The following is a 20990-nucleotide window of genomic DNA, read 5'->3' as shown; positions in this document are numbered from 1 at the left end:
TTATCTAATGAATAGCTTCCCTTGTCTGCAAAATGCTGGCATTTTTTCTCTATTGTATTAATTGATATGTAACAGAAATTGGTTAAATCTTTTAAATAAATACTGAGGGTAGTACAGAATTCTAAAACATGTTTTTACATCAGTTTCGATCAGCAAACAAAAAGAGTCGTCTGCAATAGGCAGAATATTTTTCTTATTTAATCAGTACCTCGTCGCACCTCAAATAACTGGCGCGCGCTGTATGACGTCATCCCCCAACACACACACAATGTTAACTTTATGCGATGCGGATATTTGAAGGTAGTTTTCTCTGGAAAAGCTTACATTCGTACACTGTTGTTGACAGCTGGTCATCAAAGTTTTCGTTTGCGACGATCCTGTTCATTTCAGTAAAAAATCATGATCATAAAGCATTTTTAAACGGTGTCCGAATAATTAAGCACTGTCCGGATTTAGGCACTGAACCAGTATGGGGATATTAATGACATTTAGTTACGACATTGATGTTTGATTTTTGAATGCTAATGTATCTTATTAATATTTTAGTATTATTCCATCCCGCATAACCTGTGAGTGGTTTTTTAGGAAGGCCATTCTTCATAAGGATATTGCTTCTAGAAATGTTGTGCTTGATGCTAAATATAATGCTCGCCTTATTGATTTTGGATTGGCAAGAGAAATAGACGACCAGACAGCAACTGCAACAAGAAGAGAGGAATATTGGCATCCTGATGCTGTTGAAAGGAAAACTGCTACACAGAGCTGGGATTACTATAGTTTTGGAGTCAGTGAGTGTCTTTTTTATGCCCCCGAAGGGAGGCATATTAGTTTTCAACTGTCCGTCCGTTCGTTCGTTCGTTAGTTCGTTCGTCACAACGTTAACTTTTTGCATGAAAAGGCACTTTACTAGCAAACCACTGCACCCAGGACCTTCAAACTTCACTTGCTGATAGTACTTATTGAGTACACGACCCCTACTGACTTTGGCGTCACCAGGTCAAAGGTCAAGAGCACAGGGGCCAATGTTAACTTTTTGCACGAAGGCACTTTACTCGCGAACCACTGCACCCAGGACCTTCAAACTTCACATGCTAATAGTACTTATTGAGTACACGATCCCTATTGACTTTGGGGTCACCAGGTCAAAGGTCAAGGCGCTTAGTGATAGCTCTTGTTAATGTTATGAAAGTTATGCAAGTACAAGATACTTTCTGTATTAAAAATAAACCTTTTCAATCGTTCCATCAGTTAGCTGAATATATTAAAAGAAATTTACAACAATGGTATAATCGGTCTCAGCCATGTCATAACAAGGGAAACAATAACAAAGTCTACTGTTAAATAAATATGATCATAAAAATGTGTCTTCCGTTATGAGACATAAAATAATTTCCTTGGAATAGAACCCCTTCATGGTAACTTCTGCACACATTTTATTGATATCTCTGAAAAACGTACGATTAAAATTACTCATTTTCTTTTTGTAAATTATTCTTGAAATTGATTTCCACAGAAATAGAACTATTTATCTACAAAAAAGACATAGTGAATAGTGACATAAATTCACGTCTCTCGTACCTTTGAAACATCCTGGCAGTGATCACCAATATTGAACAGTGACGTTTTAGATAGTATATTAATTGTTTTTGTGTGTCCACTTTTATTACATTTCATATTTCTATAATAATTTAATATTTGCATTCACATTCAGTTATCCGTGAAATGTTGACAAGTCTTAAACCTGAAGGAGATGAAAATAATGGCAAAAAATTGTACTTGAAGAACATGGAACCTGAAGAAGTTCTCAAAAACCTCAGTGTAAGATATTGCTTATTTCTGATTATATGTTCCTACAATATTCTTTCTACAACTACGAGGCCAGAACTTTTTTTTCAAAGGAAGGTAAGTTTTGCGTGTACTGGTGCTAGGTAACGAGCACGTTAAAGATCCTGACTGTCGCAAAGAGCTAGGCCATCTGTCAAGATTTCTTGAATGGTCCATCTTTTGCTAAATCCCTCTGGTAAGATTGCACTGTGTCTTTTCTCGAGAATGAATTTGCAACCCTGAATTAATGCATTTGTATTTTAAAGCACTTTTGAACGGTTTTGTCCTGAAAAGTGCTATATAGATACGTTATAATGTTTCCAAGCTGTATATAGAAATTGTTGTCTGGTTACGGTTTTATCTTTTGTTGTGGTTAACGTCACAACGACATTATCATAGGCCAGGTGCCCTCTGTGCATATCTCTTAGGCCATATTATCCGATATATATTTCTCGATTAATTCAGTTTTCAAGAGCGTTTATTCGTGTTCAGGGTTTTAATGAACGTAATCAAAAAATTCAAACTAACCACTTCAGGAAGCCTACCGTTAATATACATTACGTAGTTTGCTAAATTTTACAATCGTAATTCTAATTTGATTCAAAAACACGGCTGCGACAAAGTTTATCAAACCCTATATTTTAATTTAGGATGTTGTTTGAAAACATCGTAAGAGTTTGGGTCACTGTAACTTTCCAGTCGTATTTAGTAAAGTTATAAAACGTTTTATTAAAAGGCTTTAGCCCAGTTATGTTTGGTGTTCATCCATTGCTTTTACATTTGGACACTATTCTTTCCTAATTGATCGTGTGGACGATTCCATGATAGACAGTGTTTAAGGCCTAAAATTTGAGCTGCTTTGATATTTGTCTTCTGGCCAATTTGCCTAGGCCCTTAATGATGTTTTTCTTGGTTCTCGTCTTCTGCAAAGGCATTGAGTACATGGATTTATAGTTCTTTTGAGCTTGTTTTTATATAAATTTTTAATAGTATTTGGGGCACATAGATGTGCTTTTCTCCGGAAGTCTGTCCTTACATACTGTAGGATAGATAACTGACTAAAAGAACAAGAGACAACAGTTATTCTGTTCATTCTGTTTCTTTATATGTGGACAAAAGTTGATAAAAGAACAACAGAGGGAACAAAGGAGCAGCCACATAACTACCATATAAGCGTCTGTCATCAAACCTCATAAGTTTATTGTGCGGCATTTGAAGCTGTGCACCCGGTCTTTTAATTTGGATTTCACACAGCCATACCAGAGTTATGACCTTTGACTTAGAAAATAAAATCATAAAAAGGGCCTAAAAGTTTGTGTTTCGTGTATCTCAAAAAAGTATTTGACCTAAGATTATAAAACAATACAAGAATTATTCATGATGTTAAAGTTGTGCACCTGGAATTTGTTTGAAATTTCAATTATTCCGTCCAGATTGATGACCTTTTACATAGTAAAAGTATACATAAAATGGCGTAAAAATATATGTTGGTCAACTAGGGTCTGTGATTTTGTTTTGAAATTTCTTTACTTAAGACTAGTTTCATGGGCCTTGATTTTGTGAAAATATGCACAAAGGACATAGTTACAAGATTTTGTCGCATGGATCTCAATAAGTTTTTGCCTTAAGAGTCATAAAATATTAGAGCATTGTTACATAGCATATGGAGTTGTGCACCTGATTTTTCGTTTAGAATTTCGTTGAGGCCAAAAAAGTCTTGTTTCTTGTCACCCAACCGATCGTATTTGTTTACCCACGACCGTATTTTTTTCGGCCCAAAACGATCAATCTAAGAAACAAAACATAGTGCCGCGACAATTGAGGAGAACTCATATTTGACCAGCACAAAAAAAAATGCCCCGTGCTTCGGCTTGACCCGCGGAAATTTTCTGTGATGCGTCTCGAGTTTGAAAGTTCTGGCTCTTTGTCAAACAAAATTCTGATGATTTTCAATATTGTTCACCGCCACAAACCGAAGTATGGCGGAGCGTCGTATATTAATTGACATATGCGACGCGCCGACTTACACGTGGTCGTCTCGGTTTATATTTAGTACAATAATAAAGTCCGTCATTATCAAAGGTGTCAATTGTCCAATGTGTAAATTGTTTAGAAAACAATACCAAACTTATTGGGGGATCTTTTAACAATATTTTGTTCAGACCGTCCGCGGAATCAATTTTCATCCACAGCACCCAGGCAATTCATTTATTGAAATTGGCCGTATTTGAAATAAATTTTGAGTAGTTTATAATACAATCGAGAAATAACTTATGATTGATGCATAAGATCATGCTGAAAGTTAAGTTTTACATGCCGATTGAAAATTTTCAAAATGGCGGCGACTTACAACAGCGCGACATGTGCTTGAGTTAAGTCTTTTTTGTACCGTTTTGAATTTAAAACACTGGATTAATTAAATATGTACATGATTGTACTATCTAACGGACAGATTTCCTACAGAATTGGCTGAGCTTTGGGCAATCGTAACAGGATCATTTTTTGAAGTACAATCCAATCATAACCACAGGCGTAAAGGCATACAGTCCGGTGTTTGTGCATTTTTTCAGTTCATATGTTTTCTTATTTGCTTTTTTATGCTGTGGTTTACTAAAAAGATCCTTACCTGCCAACCAGTTTGTTTTTAAACCCGTGACAAGAAACAAGACATTTTAAGGCCTAAGCAAGATCTGAGTTATGGTGTAACAAATACAAATAATGTGCTTAAATATTTGTTTTGCGTGTATCTTGAAAATACCTTAGCGTCATAAAACAGTGTTGCAACATTATTTAGCATGTGACTTTATGTACATGAGTTTTATTTCCACTCTGCAGGACCAGAGTTATGATCTTTGACTTAGTGAAAAATAATTCTCATGAAGTGCTGAAAACGTTGTGTTGCATGTCTTAAAAAGATATTTAACAAAGAGGTATGAAACTATGTACAGTGATAAGAAGTTGGGGCACCAGTGGCCTATGGACGTTCATCTAGTTGTGTTTTAAATACCATGCCCTAATTTACATTGCTTACTTAGATATTCATATATGGGGCCTTTATCTATGCTGTCCTGATACTTTGGAACATGCACAAACACCGGACTGTTTAGGTAAGGATTGACCTATTTTCGCCATATCCTGCATGTTCGTCACGTCATGAATGCCAGTAAACGAAATTTCCGGATAGTTTGAAATAGCATTGAAGCAAATGAGGTCTTCAGTGACATTTAGCACTATGCCCCAAAGGTGTAAGTGGTTACTTCTAACGAAAATCTTGTATGAAATCAAAATCCTTAGCTAGTGACCAATGGTTCCTAAATTCAGTAATTAAAACATGGCTCCTATTCTGCTCAAAGAGATCAAATATTAATCAGTCGAGATTTAAATACCAATATTAAATCTGAAGCATTTGTTAGTGGTGTCTCGCCAGCATCTGTAAATTTAGCATTTTGATGCTAACCGCTATTGCTATACAGAACATTTATGCATGTGGGAGGTCCTCTAAGAAGCCAACACCGCCTCGGTAGCCTAGTGGTAGAGCGTCCGCTTCGAGTGCGGGAGGTCTTGGGTTCGATCCCCGGCCGCGTCATACCAAAGACGTAAAACTAGCAGCTTCCTCGCTTGGCGCTCAGCATTAAGGGGATAGTGCTAGGACTGGTCAGCCCGGTGTCAGTATAATGTGACTGGGTAGGGTATTATGCCACGTGTCTACGGCGTGATATTCCAGTGAGGCAGTATTATAAAGTTGGGCATTGTGCTCACTGCTACAAGTAGACACCGTCGTTTATATGACTGAAAGATTGTTGAAAAAGACGTTAAACCCGAACACACACACACGCACTCTCTAAGAAGCCAACGGTTTTACGGAATAGAGCAATACTGGTTAGGTTAAAAAATGGTGAAATACAGAGTAAAATCTATATTAGACAAACAAGTAAAGTTCCTCTGTGTACTAAGAGTTTCTTAGATGTTAAAGATACCTATGTCCGTTTGCATATTCGTAACAAAATCATGTTATTCGTTTCAAAATTTGAAATGTTGTGTTCCTTACTTTCATCAGGCATACAAAGTGTGAAAGGAAGTTTACCTTTATTATACATTTTATTACAGACAGCCATTTGGGTGTACAAGGATAAAGCAAAAGATCTAGCTAATATTGCCGAAGAGTGTTTGAAAACACGTGATTTGAGTTTGAAAGAGTTCAACACAAAGGTGGTTGAAAAAATAAAAGTAAATCTTTTTGTATTATTTATAAAGTTTTCATTCAGTATACACACCGTTACACTAACATACGGATATCACAGATCATATGCACAAAATAGAACACTAGAATGTGCAAGAAAATGGCGGAAATCGCCGCTTCAGGAACACACGGTGAGTAAACTGGCCAATATCTTTGTAAAAAGCAGAGTGGAAACAACTGAATAAATGCATACGGCTGCGAAGTCATTGTGTTTCAATCGACAATAAGTAAAATGTTCTAAAAAATATCAAGTTCTTCGTTGAAATGACGACATAAGAACCGTTTAGGAGGCGGATTTTGAGTTTTGTCGGTACTCATTTATACAGTAATGCATGTTCTACCTTATATTACTGATAAATAGGTGGCTAATTACATGATTGAACAACATGTGACATTTGATAGTAAAAAGGAATAGATAAAATACAGCGAGATATGTGCATGAAGGATCAGCGTAACACCAAAAAATGTGATTTTGAGTATTACATCTTCACGGGTTATTTGCATCATAAATCGATATAATAATGGCTTTAAATTGAGTAAACTTTTACTTGATGTACCTTTATTCATATAACATACGATTGCAATATTTTAGATGCCATTTGGGATGGTGTAATTTATTACACTTGCTGTCTCATTCTATGACGTCGTTCAAATAAGGCGTATGGGAAAGACCTTAACAGGATATATTATTGCAGTCTTTCCTGCTCACAAATACACTGGCAAAGACTTTCTTTGTATAACAGTGGCTTTAACTTTAGAAAACACCAGACTTGATGTACCTTTCTTCATATAAAGTACGATCGCAACTTTTATGGATGCGATTTGTAACGGTGTACAAAAGTAATTTAATACTATTGCTGTGTCAGGCTATGACGTCGTTCTAAAGCGACGTATGGCAAAGATCTATATTGTATACATTACTGCAGTCTTTCCTGTCACACTGACAAAGCCTTTTTGATTACATTCATGCAGCTGCTGACACCAAAAATGTGACGTTTTGGTATTATAACATTGAATCTTTACTGGCGTCTAAATTTTATTTAGTAGAAGAAAAAAGGACTGTGAAAAGTGTGTCTGCTACGCTTAATACAGTTGCAGCATAAAACTTGTAAACATAAAATAAACAAGCAAATTCGATGAATTGGTATCCCCCGCCGAAGGGTTTGTGTTGAGGAATGGCAAAAAAATATAACCGGCAAAAAGTTAAGGATGCTAGTAACACACTATGTACCCGGATAATCCTAACTCTGATCAACGACCCTAACTTGGTGCCAACATGGCTGAAAGAAAGACAATGTATGTTACAGTAGTTAATTTCCCTGTGTTTTTTCATGTTTTTTATGTTGGTATTCAATGTTAGCGTAAAACTTTTGATAGCCATAATATCCTGTATTGATAACATTTTTGTGTACTAAATATTTCAATCGACAAGTCAAATTATGTGGCTTGAATTCATTAATATGTACTCAAAGAAGTCTTCAAAATGAACATGTTTTATATTTCTAACTGTTTTAAAGTACCAGAAATTGCAATAAGACCTTACTTATCAACTGTATTTGTTCAATAAACATCTCTTCTGGGTTTAGATTTGCAGATAATTCCTAACTGGTATAGGAAACAGTACTGGATAAATATGAACTTAGAATGGATAAACACCTAACCAAACGAAAACATAGCTGTTCGTCTGTGCTTTATGTATGAATTATAGATGCTCGAAGTGCTTTGACCCACAAACCCCTGCAGGGATGTGGGATTCCTCTATCCAACTTGTCCAACTCGTGATTTTTGCCGGCAGACAAGTGCATTTTTCATTCTGTGTGTCTGCGGACAAGCAGAATTGTTCATGTATAAAACGAGAAAACAAAAAATATCATTTAGATTGTGTGTTGCTTCAAGTGTATGGAGGTGATAAAGATAATTTTCTGTATGAAATCCGTGATGTACTTGCTGAGAGTCCCTCGATTGCTGCAGTTTTAGAAAAAAACATGCATCTGTGTCTTTAAGCATCAATTTCCATGATCTGATTTGTTCTTCGGCTAGGTCTTGCGCACACTGTAACTCGGTGACAGGATAAAACATCAGAACCGTAAACAACTTAAAAAAGTATTTCGAAAAGTTTGCTAGTAGAATTCCAACTGTAGAGGCAATAAGTCACTGTCAAAGGAAATATGGGAGCCAGTAGGCAGCCAAATGAAAATCAAAAGCACACAGAGTTCGCAAGTATGACTAAAAACAAGTTGGAATGTTTTAAGAGTCTTTCTCTGAATTCATCTGGCTTTGTACCATTGCGTGGACAGTGTTTTAGGATTAGCATCAAAAGATCCCGAATCCTACTTGCGCGATTTCAGACATTTATAAACTTTAAAAGGCAAATATTTTAACAGCTTATTTTTTACCACAGTTACTGTGATATGCTTTTCTTATCATTGTCCTAAATAAAGAACTTCCCAGTCTATTTACAGTTTCTTGAAGGTTTAATATTACAAATCCAAGCGAGTGAAATTTGACTGTGGACAAGCTGATTTTTAAGTGTCCGTGGACAAGTGAAACATGTGTGGATTTCGAAACCCCTGCCCTGTCAGTCCATGATCATCCCACACCCCACCCTCCCACACACACATTTTTCTTCCCTTTTTACCGTCTGAAAAAATATCATACGGGTATTTAATAATTAATCATAAATCTAATCCCATTTAAACAATATCAACATATTCCATTAGCACCTCTATACAATCTCTTACACTGTAAGATATACAAGATTTGAAACAAACGCAATTCTTCTGAAACAGTGTATGTGAGAGAGAGATGGAGGGAGAGAAGGTTGGGGGTTACAGAACTTCGAACATCGGTGGTATTAAATAATTTCTTATATAATTATATAATAATTTTGACTTTTATATTGAATTACTTTCGAGGGTTTATCCAGATTTTTGCAAACACTGCTATATGCATAATACTAAAATTATGAAAAAATTTTTGACTGTAGTGGGCATACATATAACATTTTGTAAAATTAATGACAAAGTTTGAAGACAATACCGCTTATAAAAGAAATTAATGTTTACAATAATCAGACCATTTGCGGTTAATTCCTAACTGGTATAGGAAACAGTACTGGATAAATATGAACTTAGAATGGATAAACACCTAACCAAACGAAAACGTAGCTGTTCGTCTGTGCTTTATGTATGAATTATAGATGCTCGAAGTGCTTTGACCCACCCACCCCTGCAGGGATGTGGGATCCCTCTATCCAACTTGTCCAACTCGTGATTTTTTGCCGGCAGACAAGTGCATTTTTCATTCTGTGTGTCTGCGGACAAGCAGAATTGTTCAGGTATAAAATGAGAAAACAAAAAATATCATTTAGATTGTGTGTTGCTTCAAGTGTATGGAGGTGATAAAGATAATTTACTGTATGAAATCCGTGATGTACTTGCTGAGAGTCCCTCGATTGCTGCAGTTTTAGAAAAAACATGCATCTGTGTCTTTAAGCATCACTTTCCATGATCTGATTTGTTCTTTGGCTAGGTCTTGCGCACACTGTAACTCGGTGACTAGGATAAAAAATCAGAAACGTAAACAACTTAAAAAAAATATTTCGACAAGTTTGTTAGTAGAATTCAATCTGCTGAGACAATAAGTCACTGGCAAAGGAAATATGGGAGCCAGTAGGCAGCCAAATGAAAATCAAAAGCACACATAGTTCGCAAGTATGACTAAAAACAAGTTGGAATGTTTTAAGAGTCTTTCTCTGAATTCATCTGGCTTTGTACCATTGCGTGGACAGTGTTTTGGGCATGGCATCAAAAGATCCCGAACCCTACTTGCGCGATTTCAGACTTTTATAAACTTTAAAAGGCAAATATTTTAACAGCTTATTTTTTACCACAGTTACTGTGATATGCTTTTCTTATCATTGTCCTAAATAAAGAACTTTCCAGTCTATTTACAGTTTCTTGAAGGTTTAATATTACAAATCCGAGCGAGTGAAATTTGACTGTGGACAAGCTGATTTTTAAGTGTCCGTGGACAAGTGAAACATGTGTGGATTTCGAAACCCCTGCCCTGTCAGTCCATGATCATCCCCCCAGCCCACCCTCCCCCACACACATTTTTCTTTCCTTCTTACCGTCTGAAAAAATATCATACGGGTATTTAATAATTATTCTTAAATCTAATCCCATTTAAACAATATCAGCTTATTCCATTAGCACCTCTATAAAATCTCTTACACTATAAGATATACAAGATTTGAAACAAACGCAATTCTTCTGAAACAGTGTGTGTGAGAGAGAGATGGAGGGAGAGAAGGTTGGGGGTTACAGAACTTCGAACATCGGTGGTATTAAATAATTTCTTATATAATTATATAATAATTTTGACTTTTATATTGAATTATTTTCGAGGGTTTATCCAGATTTTTGCAAACACTGCTATATGCATAATACTAAAATTATGAAAAAATATTTGACTGTAGTGGGCATACATATAACATTTTGATAAATTAATGACAAAGTTTGAAGACAATACCGCTAATAAAATAAAGTAATGTTTACAATAATCAGACCATGTACATGTCAACTCGTTTATTTCTATAAAATACTAGTCAGTTAGGTGTTTATCCTTCGAAAGTTAGGTTTTTATCCATTCCTCATGTAAACTGAGTTCGGTTTTTATCAGTTCGAAGTTAGGTTTTTATCCCTTTTCTCGCTGTCAGTACATTTGAACATGTATTGTTTCAACATATAGTGGGTTAACAATATAGTGTAAACGGGTCTATAAAGCAGTATATTTTTGCTTTCAAACAACAAATTAGTAGAGGCATCAATAGCATATATGCATCTTTTAAGATTTTTAGTAAAATTTTTCATTGAAAAGTTTGCCTCGTTCGTCGGTATTCCACCTGAAAACACAAGGGTTGATATATTAAACATGATACATTTTGAAATAAATATACACTTGATCAATGAAGACAGATATAACAACCGAAATATTCCTTTATACATCGAAATTACATAGAAAACAAAGCTGTATTGGCTTTACATCCGCCATGTTGGCACTGAGTTAGGGTCGCTAAACAGAGTTAAGATTATCTGGGTACATAGTGTGAGTAAGAAGGAAATAATTTCATTAGTCAAACTCAATTTAAGAGAAAATGATTTTTTTTTGCTTTTTTTTAGGGGGGGGGGGGAGGGGGAAGGCAGCGGTGGTGACCGATTGAGGGTACTAAACTTTACATGTTGATTATAAATATTGATGGAAAATTAAAAATGAAAAAAATGGGTAGGGGGATGCATGATGCATGATTTGGGTGGTGGGCATGACTGGCTGGAGGAGTGACGTGTGGGAACGGTACAATTTTGCATGTGACCAAGGCAATTGACAAGGTGTGGTACACAACTTCACATGTTTATAATAAATTTCATGGAAAAGAATGAAAGAAGTTTAATGAAATTCTACCAATTGGTTGGTTTGTTATGTACAAATCTGTGGATTTTAAACAATTAAAGGGCAATAACTTACCAGTTTAAAAAAAAATGACGGGTATTATCAAAGTATGTTGGTTCATATTTATTTCAAGTTTCATGAAATTCTACCTGCTTGTTACTGAGAAATGGCTGCAGACGTAGATTTTTCATTAACTCAATGGCAATAACTCTAAGGGAAATTGACCAATCAAAAAAAAAGAAGTTTAATGAAATTCTACCAATTGGTAGTTACTGAGAAATGGCTGCGGACGGACGGACGGACAACGCCAATTTGACCCATTCTAGATACAGAGAAGGGCAAGATCGGTGACTATTTTACTAATCTTGGGTATAGCAAATCAGTTCAGATTTAAAAGGAACGTGATAATATATATGTAGAGAAACATCAACGCAGAAAAGTTACTTAAAATAAAATACACTGAGAAATTACATAAATATTCTTCACCAATAAGTTTTGTCCATCTTTCAATCCTCAGTTTCATTTCATTTGATTTGATGGAGAATGTATCATGCTGTTTGAAGTTGTTTCGAGACAAAATGTACTGCAGAAAGGCTTTTTATTGATCCAGTCAGATATCATCTGGATTCTAAAGTGTTACACAGAAGCTCATTTAAATATCAATATGATAAACATTACCGGTAAAACTTAAATTAAGCGGAACATTTCTTTCGGGGTATCACACTATTGGTTTATGTGTCCTTTATCTTGGTGATATATACTTGTGTTTAAATTCAACTGTCAACTAGTTTTGTTTCAGTTAACTACGTACTGGAGTATTGACACCCACCGCGTTGTCCAGTATCATGTAGATTATCCGACCGTTTGTAATAACATTAAGCACCCAAATTCAATAAAATAGACCAAACCCGAAATTCCAAGACATAAAAATGTTGAAAAATTAAGTTACGATTTTCGTAATAGGCCTTGCATGGTCCATTTGTGGTAACATTTCTGCACATGTTCCTGAAACCCGGACCTTTCTACTCTTAGGATAAATCATTCATTCCGGTGATTAAAAGTAGTTACTCTCGCGCGGGATAAATGGTATATTTGTTAGAAATATAAATTGACAGGGTTATATAAAACGGTTATATCTGGTTAATTTAGAACAATCTATATATGTATGGATATTTTTTATCAAATATATAGATGAACAAAACAAATCATTAACATTTTTATTATGCTAATATAACATCTTTAGCGTAAAAGAGCTTTTAGAACTAGTGTAATTTTTAAAATGCATAAAACTTAAAACAAAACTCTAAACACCGAATGCAAACTTTTAAGTTCAAAGAAAACTCGTACAGTCAATTAACTAGTTTCTGTGAAAAAATGTAGCCGTGGTACACTCTTTCCAATCTAGTACAGATGACGTTAAGCAATATTGGAGAAAAGACGTGCACAATCGTTAGATAAGAGCAAACAATCAGTAACGTAAATATCGCAGATAAGAAGACATGCATTTCGCCTGTAAATCATCATCGGTTTTTAACCTGCTTAAGTTTATAAGTCCACCTTAGTACATATAATAAGTTAAGCATGTGTTAACGTGCACAATGCATATTATGACGAACCAAGATATACAATGAATGCCTAGAAAGGGTGATAAACCAGACAAAGCTAGGTTTGACGGAAAATTAACCAAATTATTCTTTGCCTAATAAACCCAAATCTTTAAAACTACAACCGGCACGCTTAACTCTTTTATTACCAAGCTATAAAGGTCAGTGCATAAGAAAAAATGACTAACTGTCATCACACGAAAACGTCTAGTAACGTAAATATCGAAAACGATTTTTTTCTATATACGATTTCCACTCCTTGTGAATTTTAACTGGACAGTAAATTCTCCAAATAAAGGAAGTTCCAAACTTTCTGCAGTCGTTATTCCGTAACATTTCTGCAGTTTTAACTGTATGTCATATTTTAACATCACGTAAATATTACCAAACAAATGTTAACCGACCGCAACTGCTGACGTTTTGATGCACTTTGCTTAACGTCATAAACATGTTTAAGTAAACCTTGAGGAAAGTGCTTCAATCATGTTGCGATCCTCTTCAGCAAGTTTAAAAAATCTCTTTGATTTTGCAGAAGGAACTGGCTCATTTATTTTGCAAATAACATTCGATTTGAGAACCCATATTTTGTCAGCTGGAGACGGCCATTTAAACAGATTCCTGGATGAAGACATAAAGTTCACATGGATATCGTCTGCATGGACTTCACTAACTTGACCGATGTACCATTGGCCCTCGTACATACATGCTATAAAATCATTCGTTTGAACATCAGCAGCAGGTGAACATTTATCAACGGAGTTACTTTCTGCGGCGTTATTACTTCTTGTCTGATCGGTACTGCTGTTGTCAGCATTCCGTACATCAGAAGGTTGTTGCAGTTCGGTGTTTGCTTTCAGAAAATGCTTTGTCCAGGAGTCACATTTCTGACCCGTTAAACATTTGTCACAATAGCAAGATGTATCTCTAGTAAGGAGGACTTCGCTGGTCTTGGCACGCACGGCATGGATTTTCATAGTGCCTTTGATGGCCTGAACTTCCAGGGCGGCTACATGTGCATGTTTTATCTTTGTAGTTTCTTTGTCGAGCCACAGAAACTTTACGCTTTACATGCTTGATGATATGGCCCATGCATAAAACTCTTGTGCATCTTGAATTGATGTAGATCCACTTCGAACCGCAGCGTCCGCCATGCGCTTGGTAGTACCTCCGAGGCCGTCGCAAGGCCCCTTGCCATGCCCGGCCTCGAAGTAATTCCAAATCATGCTTACACCATTCTGCACCTCCGACGTGGCAACAACGTGAAACATGTGCTTATTGCGATATTGGCTGGTGGGACTGTCCGTCCAAATGTGCACACGTGCAAGCTCGGGATCTAGGGACTTAAGCTCAGGTAAGATGATATCAAGTATGGACCAAACAGTTCCAGTAGAATGTGCCAGTTCATCAGAAACGACGACGTAACTTCTGTGCTGCAGAATGCCAGAATCGTCCCGATAATACGCCACTATTGGATGCAATGTCACAGCTGTTTGATGCCAATATGCACTCTGTATTTCATCTACGGATCGGCACATGTAGTTCTCGGCAAAATCCATTTGCATTATGACGTCATGTTCAGGTAGGTTCTCTTTCAAACAAAAGATTTGCTTATATTGCTCTCGCAGACGCGCAACATGCGACCGGAACTCCGTCATTTCAGACACATTAAGCTTTTCAAATTCTGATTTTGGCAGTGTTGTTTCGATGACCCTCATTCTTTTGACGCCTTTATCATCCGCAACACGTTTCCACACTTTGAACTTTATCTCATCAGGCATTGACTCCGATCTTACTAGTGAGGCGATATCAATCGCAAGTGACTCCTCTGGGTTCGCGCTGATCTTAACACCAACATTGCGAATTGCTTGTATCTTCAGTGCCATATTTTGATGACGGATGCACAAACATGCCTGCCTTCCAAGAAACCGTGCAGTCAGGACATGACTGGGTCGCATTCTTCCAAATGAAGTTACAGATATCTTACATCCGGGGTTTTCTGATGCAAACTTTCTATGCAGGTTTTCTATATAGTCTGTTAGAACTTTAATCTGTTTCTTTTCACCGTCAGAAGACAATTTAGCATCTTTCTTACCCGGCTGAGTTCTACAATTATCTTCACGTTCATAGAAGGACTGAACATTTGCTCGCATTTTCTGAACAGCTGTGTCACGCCTGCCTTTTCTCTTTTGCTTTGCCGCACGTTCAATTACCCTCCGGTTTATTCCTGTAGCTTTACTAAGATAATTCATGCACTTGTACTTAAGTGCTATTTTCGTAGCAATTTCTGTCAGTAAACCGTGTTTCTTCTTTGGATCTTTATTATCTTTGGATTGATTTGACAATTCTGCTGCAATCGCGTGGCCAAGCAGTAACGGTTTTCGTACTTTCTCAGCCCTTTTTGGAGTAAGCTGTAATTCGGACAGTCTAAGCTTTGTTTGACTTCTCGGTGTCATTGGACCTTCTTCAGCCTGAGGTGAGCTTTTCATCTTTTTTGAGAGTCTTTCAATAACTTTCTGCTTTGCTTTACACTTCTTCTTAAGCTCTTTTCTCTCTTTTTCAAGTTCTGCAAGTCGTTGCTGTACTTTCTGCTGTGCACGTTTTTTCCGTATTGCGCGTTGAGCTTCCTTTCTGTCGCGGAATGGGAGTTTCACAATCATTGGTGTACTCTGTTCTCCAACCATACTATCATATCCGCTCGTAGACTCCAATGTATTTTCTTCTGTACCGCGAGCAGTTTTCAGCTTCTGTCGATGTTTTCTGTTTCTTTCTGCAGCTACAGCATTTCGTTTCCTAAGCTTGTCTTTATTCAGCGAACTGCTAGGCACGTAGTACTTCAATACTCTTTTGCTCTCATTTCTTTTGTAGGTATCACCCTCTGCTTGTTCTTTCTCTCTCTGTATGCTTTTTGAATTTCTGCCCTGCTCTTTCCCATGCTGAAAAGAACAAAGATATTTACGTTACCATACGGATACTTACGTTACCGACCTCTGCAGCTCTCCGGATAGTACAATTTACTCTTATTTTAATGTATTTTGTCATTTTTCTCAATATAATGTATTATAGGTTACTTTTAAACACAAGAACTAATACTTTTAACGTGACGTCTGCAATAAAACCAACAAGTTCTAGTCAGCATATCAATATACACAAAACTTGCATCCACTGTTTAATGTGTTGCCCAAATGAAACTTAAAAACATTGAAAATATTTTCTGTGGTGATTAATCAAGAAATAGACATCATTTAGTATTATTTAAATCGGACACATTCGAACAGACAGGTGAAATTTTATTGCGATATTCACGTTACCAGCGGTAACGTAAATATCCGAATAGCGTGCACCTTACATATTAGCTAATGCAAAGATATTCTAGTACGGACGTAATCAGGCATCCAGTTGGCAACGTTTTATCTAAATTCAAACAACAAATCATCAAACGGCTAATGCCAAATACCTGATGACTTTTTCAAGATACTCCTATGCGATTGTGTTGTATTTTTTGAATATGCACGCGCCTTTAGACTTAAAAATGGCAGACGGAAGTAGGCAATATAGTAAATGGCGGAGTATTAACAAAGGGGAAAGACTCCTGCAGGCTTGTACGTAATGTACTGGCGTTGACCAAATAACAGTAACGTAAATAATGGTAACGTAAATATCATTTCATTACATACTTGGGAAGGAGAAAAGCTTGTTGTCGAATTATTTACAATGGGCACTTACATTTTAATGTACCAACATCACTGTGTCGGAGTATTGTAGTAGTGTTCGAATGCAGTGCTTACTTGCTGAAGAAAGTGTAGTCACGTAAATATCGCTAGAAAAATCACTTTTGCGATGACACTAATAATGAAGCATGTAAAGAAGAATAGCGGGAGTTGCTGGTAACAAACCTATATCTTCCTGCTAGGCATGACCCTTACCTTTGTATTCGGCACGTTTTCAAGCACGACTGAACTTCAACATGTTCTGGAAGCAAGGTACGTATTGATGTGTCAACAAATTTTGATAAAAATCAAATTCTGGCGACACGCATTCACAGCATATTTTTAGCAGCCATATTAAAGCAACATTGACGAAATTCCGAACAGTATATCTCGAATCATGTCTAACAAGATGTAGCTCGCTGTCTATATAGACAGAAGCCTGAGTTTTGCATTAGACATGCTTGAAATTTACAATTGGAGCGAGCGACATCACGTAAATATCGTTTTTTTTCCGAAAATCGAACTTTTCGACCACCCTGTGCGAACACTTAGGCAATTTGACCCATTTTTTTTTACTGACCAGACGTCAACGTAATTATTTGTAACTGGAAAGGCTACTGGCAAGCAGTACGAAGGTCTTTTGTGGCTAAAATACATGATCGACATGGGGTTGGTCCATTTTATTGAATTTGGGTGTAAGAGGACATGTTGGACTTGATCAAATCATAATAATCACATATTAGCTTTAAAGTACTAGTATATGATATATGTACCGAACCCAGACCAAAAATGTAATGTAAAATGATACTAAGTCAAATGTTTTAGTTGAGGTATTCTTGTCGCATGGAGCCTTTTATTTTTCATTGGACATTCATCCCCTATTGTCTATATCGTCTATAAGTCGTAGTCCTTACGGTTTTTAATAAGACAGCATAGCACCTTTATTGAATCACATCGATTTTGTTGAATAGCCATAGTATTCTTTCTGATACATTGTTCTGGTATCTGTCTGTCCCGTTTGAACTACTGCGGCAACAAACAGAAAGTGTGTGAATCCCAATTTGATGTGTGTTATGATATTTGATTCTATTTAATTAGAAAATCTGGTGGAGAGACCTTAATCAGAACAGACTGTTAGATGTTCCAGATGGGCACGCTAAATGTCATATATGCATGATAAATCCGAAGGGTAAGTTTAAGTATTGAACTGAATATATGTTGTTGCTTTTTGTTGTTGTTTTTTTTTCAAGATAATTGAAAGTGAAATCCTAATGACAAAAGTTCTACTTTCTCACTGTAAGTGTGGAATATGATAATACAGAAGTTACTTTAATATATATCAAACGGTATATATATCATACAGGATATTCACAATCTGGGTCTTGGTTTAAATCCATATTTTGATTCTGTGCTTGCTTGTCTCTTTAGGGTTTTCTTTAGATTGCAAATATTTATTTTTGAAAAGGTAAATAATATGTACCTTAAGCTCATGGTGCGGTTTCGTTATTGTTGGATATTCGTTGTCTATCCGTTCACATCACCATTTCTACAAAGAGAATCTTAAGGACCCCCCCCCCCCCCCTCACCTCCCCCCTCTTAACCATCAAGTTACATTCTAAGTTCTATCTTTTAACTTACGTCATCCATTCATAATTTTGAGTGCCACCGCAAACGAAAGGAAAAGCTTCAGGAAACTTATACTATGAACCGCTTGCTTTATTTCAAAATAATTTGAAACAAAGTTATAGGTTGATCCTCTACCAAATTACATCAAGTCATGTTAATTCAACTGACTACCAAGACAAAACTACAATCTGAACCCAGGCTATTGTAAATAAAGTTCACAGTGACGTGTGGGCTTAAAGTAGTTGTTTACCAGGCTCAGGCTATCAGCTGTCAGACTTGAGTAAATAGTTCCAGTTGTATGACCAGTTTATGTGCTTGTTTAATGTTGATGTTTATGTTAAAGATCATTTTTATGGACTTTGTGATACCAGTCGTTTTTCTACCAATCTAATCTTGACAAAATTTGAACCTATAGCCATCAGATAACATATAAAATGATGGTTGTAGTTTGTGAATGATACTTCCTATAATGGTACAGTAGTTAAAGGTTCAAAACAACAATGAAATTTACCATTTAAGGAGAATCCGGACCTTACATCAAACACTGAAAATTAAGTTACATCATTGAAATTTCGTCTGACGACTACTTTTGCGGACAAATATAGTTTTTGTGCACTAATTCCGTCTTTTATTTTAATAAAGATCGCTCCCTTGTGGTACATGCAAATCTAACGGAAATGTTAGTTTTCCGCGATAATTTATGAGGAAATGTTGGTTTTTTTCTGCATGCATATAGATTAATCATGTGGAAATTGTCTAATATTGCATAACCGCTGTTCAAACTATATTTAAACATTAGTTTAAGACATTTGTAGCCGTCAAATAAAAGCTAAAACGTATAGGTTAATACACTTATTTTGTCTGATATCAAATTCATGCGGAGCTGTAAAGTTTTTTTAAGCATATTTTTCACTTGTTCTCTAAAATAAATGAAATAAAATACATGTGTTCATAGTATAGTTTTCTTAATCATCATACAACGCCTGGGGGATAGTGAACGCTATGTTATGACATAACTGCGAATTACCTTTCACATTTAACAGTCTATTTATTATATATATTGAAAATTACGTTTATCTTCTCGGTGAAGATATTGATTTTTCTGCTAGTGTCTAGTTTTTGATGATGAAAACATTTCAGTTATCGTCCCTCCTGGGGCAGTTAACACAACTTACATATACCACGAATAAAAAGCAAAAGCAAGCGTTTTATTAGCCCATACTGGTAAAGAAATCAATTTCGGGGACTATAGGAATGCGCTTTTCCGTCATTCCGTCCGTCTATCAGCAATTTCGTTGCCGGTCCATAACTATGTCATCAATGAAGAGATTTTAATATTTCTTGGCATAAATATTTCCCATGATGAGACAAAGTGTCATGCGCAAAACACGGACTCCTAGCTTAAAGGTCAAGGTCACAATTGGAGATCAAAAGTCTCCCGTCCATAACTCTCCCACCCATAAAGAGATTTTAATATTACTTGGTACAAATGCATCACATAATAAGACAATATGTTATGCACAACTTTCAGACCCCTAGCTTAAAGATCAAGGTCACACTTAGCAGTCCGATGTTAACATTGCATAAACAGGGTCTGTTACGTGTCCGGTCCATAATTCTGTCATTCATTAAGAGATTCTAACATCACTTGGCATAACTGTTTCCCTTGATGAGAGGACGTGTCATGCGCAAAACACGGACACCTTGCTTAAAGGTCAAGGTCACAATTGGGGGTCAAATGTCAACAGGGCTTTTTTCCCTGTCCGGTCCATAACTCGGCCATACATGAAGGGATTTTAATATTACTTGACACAAATGTTTCCCATGCTGAGGCAACGTGTCATGTGCATACCCGGATCTCTAACTTAAAGGTCAAGGTCACAGTTGGAGGTCAAACTTCAATATTTGTTCCTGTCCGGTCCAGAACTCTGTCATCCATCAAGGGATCACAATATTACTTGGCATAAATGTTCCCTATAATGAGACGACATGTCATGCGCAACACCCAGAACCCAAGCTTAAAGGTCAAGGTTACACTTTGAGATCAAACGTTTATAGGATTTTTTCCTGTCCGGTCTATAACTTTGTCATGCAAGACAGGATTCAAATATCAGTTGGCACAGATATTCCCCTGGATAAGACAAGATGTCATGCGCAAAACCTGAGCCCTAGGTCCAAGGTCAAGAAAACGCTTAGAGGCTAAATGTCAAATACAAAAATGACTTTGTCCGGAGCTTTTCTTCTTCATGCATGGTAGGATTTTGATGTAACTTGGCACAAATGTTCACCACTATGAGGCACCCTTGTTTCAGAATTACGTCCCATTGTTTTACTACAAATAGATTATATTGTGTTTTTTAATTACTGGCCGTAGGGAAAAATCTAGACCACCATTCTATGGTACAATATGCATGTTACATTCAATTTTTAGGTGTATTTTGTCCTATTCCTTCCTGGTAAATACTTTTCTGTGGACATTTTTTTATCAATTTCTCTTTATTGTTTCTATAAGTAACTTATATATAGAGATGGTACCTA

The 20990-nt window shown here is 36.4% G+C and overlaps 1 protein-coding gene across 2 annotated transcripts in view; it reads left to right on the top strand.

Moving 5' to 3' along the window:
* Window positions 1–20990, top strand: part of LOC123534174 (uncharacterized) — a 134326-nt gene that overhangs the window by 98687 nt on the left and 14649 nt on the right. For both annotated transcript variants that reach the window (XM_053519966.1, XM_053519965.1), the window contains 4 exons: window positions 586–788; window positions 1712–1818; window positions 5932–6051; window positions 17925–18015. In XM_053519966.1, coding sequence (XP_053375941.1) covers window positions 586–788; window positions 1712–1818; window positions 5932–6051; window positions 17925–18015 — 521 coding nt within the window. The remainder of the gene's footprint in view (window positions 1–585; window positions 789–1711; window positions 1819–5931; window positions 6052–17924; window positions 18016–20990) is intronic.

Source organism: Mercenaria mercenaria, chromosome 12 (genome assembly GCF_021730395.1).
Source record: "Mercenaria mercenaria strain notata chromosome 12, MADL_Memer_1, whole genome shotgun sequence".
NCBI classification, from domain to species: Eukaryota; Metazoa; Mollusca; class Bivalvia; order Venerida; family Veneridae; genus Mercenaria; species Mercenaria mercenaria.
This window is presented reverse-complemented; position numbering and strand designations above follow the sequence as displayed.